At 36.2% G+C, this 9,261-nt stretch overlaps 1 protein-coding gene across 1 annotated transcript; it reads left to right on the top strand.

The window, feature by feature from the left end:
• The first annotated feature begins 651 nt into the window (after nucleotides 1-651).
• Nucleotides 652-3,007, top strand: LOC122057703 (probable protein phosphatase 2C 73). The gene is made up of 5 exons (XM_042619911.1): nucleotides 652-1,102; nucleotides 1,215-1,577; nucleotides 1,681-1,798; nucleotides 1,975-2,198; nucleotides 2,283-3,007. Exons 1-5 carry the CDS (start codon nucleotides 890-892, stop codon nucleotides 2,727-2,729), a joined length of 1,365 nt encoding a protein of 454 aa, XP_042475845.1. The 5' UTR covers nucleotides 652-889; the 3' UTR covers nucleotides 2,730-3,007.
• Nucleotides 3,008-9,261: the final 6,254 nt, after the last annotated feature.

Here is a 9,261-nt window from a genome sequence, read left to right as displayed (position 1 = left end):
CAAAATTCATAAAGACAACATATATATATATATATATATATTTTTAATACTTTTGAATATATTTACATGGTAACTAAATCGAACCAATAGTAAATCAATAAAAAATCGAAACAAAATCAAAACTGATGCACCCTTATTGGTGGATTGATACCCCTAGTTTAAGAAAAAAAAAATTTTTTTTTTTGTTCAAATTAAGAAAGAAAAACACATAATCCATCCAGCACAGAATTGGCAGTGAGGAAAACAACCAATGCAGAAATACAGAAAATAGGTGTGGAAATGAGAATACTGAGTCAACATTGACTATATCTATGTCTTGTGTCTCTTGGTTGTTGTAAGTTTTTTTAAGTTGTAACAGTTTCCAGCTGTTCCTCTTCGTTGCCAGAAACTGAAAAGAGAGTTTTCTCTAACTTTATATAGTATATGAAGACTAAAAACTACAATAAGTTTGCTAAGAAAGAGGTCTCTCAGGGAGTGATCATCGGATGCCAGTTAGGAAGGAACACACCACACCATTATTATCATGAAACGGTTTTTAATGTTTCTGTCATATTATCCATTCACGGTTTACACGCAGAGATGGATGATTCACATGAATGTTCTATATATGCCTTTTTTCTATTTTCTGACCCTTTTTTGGGGTATTCTTCAAGGGTTGTTCTAATCACCCCTCCTCCTCTTTTTCTTCTTCATCTTCTTAGTTCCAACCCTGCCATTGTCTTCAATTCTCCTTCTTTGCTTTTGAGGAGCTTTCTGGGCCCCCAGAAATACTGGCTTTTTGCAGGAATTCTGGTGGGTTTTGATCGGAGGCTTTGTTGTCTCTGATTTTACCAGAAGCTCTTTAAGGGTTTTATTAGGAATTTTGGAAACTATTAAAAAAAAAAAAAATATGGGGGCTTGTTGCAGTACGAAGAAGGAAAAAAAGGAAGGACTTATGGATGATGAAGAAGAAAGAGAAAATTTTAATCTTGAAGAGGAAAATGATACACTTGAAGGAGATCATGGGTCTCGTGTCAGGTTACGAGGTCCTTCTCAATACACATCCATGTTCACTGAAAGAGGAAGAAAAGGGGTTAATCAAGACACCATGACCATATGGGAGGTAATGTTCCATCTTATTAATTTCTTCTTGGGATTCGGGTAGAACTCATAACCCAAGTCCTTATAAACCTTCACATTCAGCTACTCACATCTGACGTGTGATTAATATTCAGGGATTCGGTGGTGAGGAAGGTCAGGTCTTCTGTGGTGTGTTTGATGGGCATGGTCCTTCGGGTCATAAGGTTGCACTCCAAATACGGGATATTTTACCGGCGAAGCTATCTTTGGAATTGAATCAATCTAACCAAAATGGTGGGGATCAAGCATCAATTCCTTCACCTAATAATGATATTTATAATGCTGAAACTGATTACATTGTTGATACCGTTAACAAAGATGATGCTTTCCATCATACCTTTTCTTTATGGAAGGCCGGTTTTCTTAAGGCCTTCCAAGATACCGATAAAGAACTCAGCTTGGATTCCAACATTGATTCCTTCTACAGTGGCACCACTGCTGTTACCATCCTTAGACAGGTTAGTATGTTGCAATATATTTATATCCGTTAAAGAGAGGGTACCCAAGTCCTTATATGCATCGATAAGATGATGTTTATGCATGCCTTCTTTATTTATGCAGGGGGAACACTTGATGATAGCCAATTTGGGGGATTCTCGTGCGGTTCTTTGCTCAAGAGACAACAGAAACCATCCCTTTCCTGTCCAACTTTCAGTGGACTTAAAACCAAGTATTCCAAGTATGTAACCTTTATTTTTGTGGAACTCATCTTAAAAAACTAGCCATTATTGAAAGGGAATCCAATTCCTTATAAGTCTTCACATCCGGCTACTCACATATGATATGATTTATTGTTATCGCGTGAAATAATCCCAACAAGAGGGTCATTGATGTATCTATGTTCGGTGAAATTAGGTGAAGCTGAAAGGATTAGGAGCCGAAAAGGAAGAGTTATGGCCATGGAAAAAGAACCAAACGTGAGTAGAGTGTGGATGCCGGAGGAAAATTGTCCAGGCCTAGCAATGGCGAGGGCTTTCGGGGATTTCTGCCTGAAAGACTATGGACTCATTTCTGTCCCACAAGTTTCTTATAAGAAACTAACAAGCAGAGATGAATTTGTGGTCCTAGCAACTGATGGGGTAAGAGCAACAAGAACCCCAAATGCTAATTTTAATTTCTTGGATTGATCATTAATTAATAGTGTTCTTCTTTTTACCAATTAGGTATGGGATGTGCTATCAAACAGAGAAGTTGTAAAGATTGTTGCCTCAGCCTCAGCTAAGAAACGTTCCATTGCAGCAAAAGTGTTAGTGGATCATGCTATTCATGCCTGGAGAACCAAATACCCTAAATCCAGAATTGATGATTGTGCAGTAATTTGCCTATTCCTGAAGCCTCAATCTTCAACTTCTAATTTCAGCCAAGATGTTGTCAAGGAAGGCGTGACTCCACGGGCACTTACGCAATCTCGAACAGTTAAAACAACAGATCAAAGTTGCGGATTCTCTGAAGTTTCTGAACCAGGAATGTCACCTGCATCCACAAATTGGAGTGCTGTTGAAGGCTTCAGTAGCCTCATTACTGCAGTAAATCTTCCTAGATCAGCTAGTGATGCTATGACTGGGAGGAAGATCCTATCTATGGAAGAGGAGGCAGAGAAACCCAAATAGAGTTATTCTCTTTCATCTTTTCATCTTTTCATCTTTCATCTTTCATCTTTCATCTTTCATCTTTCATCTTTCATCTTTCGCCGAAATTATGTAGGAAACCCACATCAGGTTTTTGAGATATTGCCATTCTTGTTCATCTTTCTTCAAAGGGAATATTATTCCAATAGAGTAGTATTTCACACAGCAAAAGGTGGTCTCCTCACCCTATTTTTGCCATGTGGTGACGTGATGTGGTGTTTCCTTCCATCTATTGGATAGATTGATATTCATTCCTTATACTTACCTGCCCATGGATCGACGTACCTTTCATTTTTCTTCTGCATTTAACTGGCCCTTTATATTTCTAACTCTTTTATAAAAGATTTTCATAGCTTTATTTTGTCACTTTGACCAGTTCCATTTTGGCCTACATGGCCAAAAAATTTGAGTTTACCACAAGGCAGATATTAGGGGCGTTAGGAATTGGTTATTTCAAAAAACCCCCAAAAAGAGACCTACTTTGTTTCATTGTTTCTTTGCTTTTGCTTCCTTTTTTCTTTCTTCTTCTTTTTTGAGCTCCCTCTTATTTGAGTAGATTCTTTTGTGAATGTTAGACAACGATCATCATGTTGGATGCTATTGTAAAGATAACCAATAATATTGTGAAGGTTCTTTTTTGGGGGCAAATATCTATTGAGGTTCTTTTAATTTGTTTTCTTTTTAAAATCTTTTATCCTTGTTGACAAACGTGATTCTTTTCTAATTTAATCTATCAACATAGACTGAAGCTATTTGATTTAAGAAGGAAAAAAATCGCTATCAGGTTGTGTGGCCTTTGTGCCAGTGGAGGAGCCAACAGGAGTGCATGCCTATCCATCCAAACATAGGAATGGTATGGTCATTTCGCACCCCCTATGTCTTGGCCAGGGGTGTGTGACCAGGTAGTGTTCGCTCTTGCGCCCTTAATATAATTGCCAACTTCACAGATCTAATCCACTACCAGAGCTTCAATTAGCATTAAAAAAGCTAGGTAGGTGATGGTCAATCCAAGTCTTTTATCTCATTGATTAACTATTTAAGCATTGCATGCCTCTTCAAGCTAGATTTTCCGATGACCACCAATATTACATTGGACTTCCATAAAATGTCCTTAATCCTATTATTAGTTATATATATATATATATATATATTTTTTTTTTTTTTTGAAGGCGTGGAAAGTGGCAGAGAAAAAAAAGTAGAACAGAAAGTGCCTTAGAAGAAGTTGCTAAGATAGCAATGGAGAAAACACAACCTCAATGGCATCTATTCCCTTAATAATATATTCATAGATCAATCCCTTATATAGATAAGTAGAGCCGAGTTATTAAATTGCTTTAGATAAAATTCATGGAAGTTTACCACAAGCAACATGGACGCTAGCCAACCATAGCCAATGGAAAGGAAAAATAAATTAGGATGGAGCTAGGAGGGACGAGGGTAGGGGGGAAGGGTGGGTTGAGGAATATACAAAGAGGGAACTCCCAAGATGAAGCAATATATAAATCTATTTATGTCATTGTCTCTACAAGGGGAACTGATAGATAGGGCCTTCTACCTAACCTCAAAGCTTATGGAGTTCCAGATCTGTAGATAGTAATGGGAAGAGTTAGATCATCTTCTCATGTTCCGTTCTCTCCCACTAAATGTGGAATATCACTACATAGAAAGCAATCCACGAATAGCATCGTAGACTGACTAACCACCAAAATGTGAGAGCACCTAAGCTCATTCACTCGAAAAAGATCTAATAGGCCTGGGAGAAGGCCACCATTTCCCAAGAACCTCTCCACACTGCTATAAGGAAAAGATAGGAAAAAATATATACTATCAATACCCTCCAAAGCATTCCAGAATGTAGAAAAAATGGTATCAAAATATTGAGAGAGTACACTTATTATTTTTGATTGTTGAGCTTTCAAAAAATGTTAACTCTTAGGAATCCTGTAATAAAATATGTTAACAAAATAGACGGGTTGAGTCGTGTCACTTAACACTCTTCTTAAGACCATAGACGCCCCCAATAGTGCAACCGGGTGAATTACGTATCGACCTCTAACATGAAACAGCCCAATGACACCCCTAATAATTTTGCACTCAACTGCTAGACCCCTCCGATTACTCTAGTGTTGTGCTCAAACTAAAGATAAAACACTTAAAATAAATTTAAATAGAGACACTCAAAATAAGAGTAAAACAAGATCTCAATCCTCACAACACACTATAATTTGAGTGAACTTTTGTAATTGGTCATTGGTGTGTACAATGCCTAGAGGTCCCCTATATTTATAGAGGAAAAAAGACTCCTAGAAAATGCATGAAGAGACAATCTCTCAAGAAGGGGAAGAGATAATGTCTCTCAAATTAAATAGATAAAAACTCAAGTCTCTCAAAGGAAGAGGAAAAGATAAAGTCTCTCAAATTGAAGAGACAAAGACTCTTATAAGGTGAAGTAAAAGAGTCCCAAAGATGAGGAGACAATGTCCTAAATATGAAAAGACTACATTAAGTGTCATTTGTAAAATACATGAAAAATCATTAAGAATACATATAGATAAACATATGAGAGTTCATACAAGAAGGTAGAAAGATGGTCAAAATGAAATGAAAAGACACAAGAAACCAAAAGGTAATTTGAATCTTATAATAGTTTAAATTCCAACAAAAAAAAGAATTAGAGAAAATTATCGTTCTATGGCAGAGGAAGACTTGCATAGGAAGGGTTGCATTAATAGCTTTCCAAGTAATGAAGCTATGCACGAGAATGCTACCTTTGCCCCATATCAAATTGTGCCAAGGGACAATGGGCTTACAGTTTTCACAAGAATCCAAGCAGATGCAGAGGAGAACCTACCCAAAGATGAGGTCATCCACAAAGAGAGGTCACCACTGTCTCTAGGCTTCCTATAGACAAGGTAAATGTCACCCCAGACCTCAACCAAGGTAGACAAAAATAGAAGGACCCAAGTTGCAAATGCCATCCCTAAGGATGGATAGCACTCTAGTGATAAGAACTTGCATTGTACATAGTGGATACCATTATCGAAAGAGGAAAGGAGAACACCATTAGGGTGCCACTTGTTCAACGAAATGAATTTATCTCTACATCATCAATAGATACATTAAAAGATTGAGCAGCCAGGTCCCCCAAGTGATCAAGAATTTTCCTCCGGGATCAAGATGAATCAAAGGAATAGTTGACCATCAGAATAGTCATTCTTAAGGCTAGGGGTTTAGAATAAACCAAATTTACCTAGATAGAATATTCTTTACATACAATCCTTTAAATGAGCTTGATAAGAGCACCACGATTGACTGCCTTAACTCTTCTAATGCCCAACCCTCCTTCCTCTTTGGGGTAACATACAGAATCCCAACTACATGTATGAAAGAATTTGAAACAGTCATTTATTCCCTAGAGGAATGTGTAGAAAGAACACATTAGAGATCTAATTTTTTAAATAATGTATGAGGGAATACCAAAAACCCTTTTCCTAGAAAAAAGAAAAGAAAGCATGCATAACCGACCTAATGGGCTCTAGCCTCCCTGCATAGGAAAGCATATCGCTTTTCTAAAATTGGAACATCTTGCATAGCTTATCAAGGATAGGCATACAGTGATCCACAAAAGCTTGGAAGAAATCAACTTGTACACATTATACATGCTATAAATTTAATTAAAATCTTGACAATTGGTTTTGAGAAATAACCTCTCCATGAAATGGGTGTAAAGTTGCGTACATTTTGATCCTCACCAGGCCCCACAGTGGTGGGAACCTCGCATTGGATATGTGACTTTTTATTTTTATTTTTTATTATTATTATCAGTCTTGGCAACTGGTTAATGATTTATTTATTTATTTATTTATTTATTGGATTCTTAAATAAAATTGTTAGCATTAAAGGTTTTTTTAAAATGAATAATTGGATGGAAAATTCTCATATCCATAATAAAAGTTTCATGTAAGTAAATATGTTTGTTTCTAAGTGAATCCCGCATAATTTTGACATGAAATCTATGTAAACTATATACTTTTACCAGAAAATATTCCTTTAAGGCTATGTTTGTTGGCAAGAAAATCCGACATATCATATGATTGTATAAGCTACTTAAATTTCTTAATATATTTAGTACAATAAATTTTACATGTAACTTTTATTTTATATTTTATGGCAAAGGATTTTGGATGCAATGCAAAGTGAAATTTAATAATCAAAATATGAAATGATTTGGAGTTAATGATATAATAACATGATTTAATGATTACAAAAGTTTTTTTTTTTATTTTTTTTTATTTCACTTTCCTTCCCTTTAATTCCCCTTCGTCTTGTCCCTAATTCTCTTTTAACTTTTAATTTAGAAATTTAAGCTTTAATTAGTTTCTTAAATTGATGATGGGTCCTGTCTTTTCTTTTTATTAGGGTTTAATTATGTCTTGTTTTTTGCATTCACTATCAAGGATCAAGATGTAGGAGGGAATGTGCAATAGGTATACATTTTCCCTGAAACTATGATCTATCAAAAAGATAGAAGGACCTAGTGTGTCATTTTGAAATTCCATTAATTGAGGGTGTTCCATTTACTATTGAGAGTGATATAATTTAGATTCATCACTTCAAAGGGTTTGACTGGTTTAGGTTTCCACTATAAGGGATAGACGCTACTGAGGAAATAGGTGTACAGGTTTTTGGTGATATACATGATTTCAAATGTGAAGTGAAATATTAGAAGCTCTTATTGATGAAAAATATGGAACTTGACAAGCCAAACCAAGAATAATGTTTTTTTTTTATTATTTTTTATTTATTTATAAGTATGTGTATGTATTAGAAAAGGGGGGAAAAAGTATAGAAAAAAGGCAACCTCTAACTCCTTCTTTGGACTGACCTAAAGAGAGGAGAAGCCCCTAGAGAAACAAGGCAGGACAGACCCTGCATTACAAAATAGGCAAAGGAGAAACAAAGACAAATTACAATCTGTAGAAAACCTTAAAGACTGAATCCTCCATCACTAAATTATTCGGCTCATCAGTGAAATCATTAGGCTGAATAATAATCTCTGCCTGAGATGTAGCCATAGAAGCCAGGTAATCAGTAGGCTTATTGACCTCCCTCCAAATATGTTTGAATTCCTTTATGGTTAAGGCACCTGAGGTGTGCAAAATCTTGCTTTTAATAGCTCTAGTTTCCCATGGCCCGTCAATTTCTCCATTTAACATGTCTACAACCACCTTGGAATCAGACCGGATTGAAATCTCCATCATGTTATTTTTCATGCATATAGAGATTCCTCTAAGTATAGCAAGGAGTTCCAACCATAAAATGTTAGTCTTCTCCCCAAGACTAGTATAAGCCAAAAGAGGGTGAGAGGGATCCAGACTAGTATAATCCTATCCCAGATTAAACCTCCATAAGAAGCTCGAGCTTGTGAGAGGGATCCATCACAATATAATGCTACCATATTATTCGGAGACATAAACCAAGAGCATGCTTTTGGAATCACAACATTCCAACTAACATGAATTCCCCAATTAGTCATTAGGCATTGATTCCTAGGAGAACATTCAACAACAAAATTCATCCTAGAACACTTAGCTTTAACATCTGAGACAATTGCTTCCATGATTTGAGGCCTAGTCCTATTCTTAGATTTGAATATGATGAAGTTTCTTTCTTGCCATAAGTGTTGCACTGTGGCACAAAAAGCTAATTTTCCAATGACCCTCAAAGGATCCCCATCATGAAATTCATGTTTGATCCATGTAGCAATATCAAGAATGCTAACAGGGTTCCTCCCCATATGATTGCAAAGAGATATCACATCCCCCCATAAAGCATATGTTAAGGGGCATTCAAAAAATAAATGGTTTTTGCTTTCCATAACTGCCCAATAGAAGATGCATTGAGGATTAACATTAATCCTTTCGCTTAATAAGCTAGGCCTTGGTGGGAAGAGCATCAACAAGACTCCTCCATGTTGTAAAAGAGTGCCTTGGTATGTTTCCATGAAACCAAATAATCTTTGCCCAAGATATCTTTGTCTCTTCTTTTGATTAAGCTGGCAGATTGATTTTGTGGAGAATACCCCAGAGGGATGTCCTTTCCAAACCTCTAGATCCGCTTTAGAGTAGTGAAGTCTTGGGATAAGAGAAAGCCCTCCCCAGTCTTCCATTAGATGTAGGGAAGTAGCTGGGGTCGGATGCCATTCCCCATCTTTCAAGTTTTCTTCAAATGTGAAGTGAAATACTTGAAAAGGAGAAAAACAAGATACGATATACCTTGCATTACAAAATAGAAAAATCCAACCTTGACCCACCCTCAAGATCGAGCTGGGCTGCACTAGGCTGACCCTGATTGAACTTGATTATGAGGAGGCAATGATCATATTTTCTTCTTCTTCCTTTTCATTCTTCTCCTTTTTATCTTATTGTTATAATTAGAAAAAAAAAAATCATTTGCTAAAAATGTGAAGATTTCACCATATTAAAGATCATGTGAAAATTCACCATTCTCATAT

This window comes from Macadamia integrifolia, chromosome 12 (genome assembly GCF_013358625.1).
Source record: "Macadamia integrifolia cultivar HAES 741 chromosome 12, SCU_Mint_v3, whole genome shotgun sequence".
NCBI lineage: Eukaryota > Viridiplantae > Streptophyta > Magnoliopsida > Proteales > Proteaceae > Macadamia > Macadamia integrifolia.
Note: the sequence above shows the minus strand (reverse complement) of the source record. Positions and strands in the feature narration are given on the sequence as shown.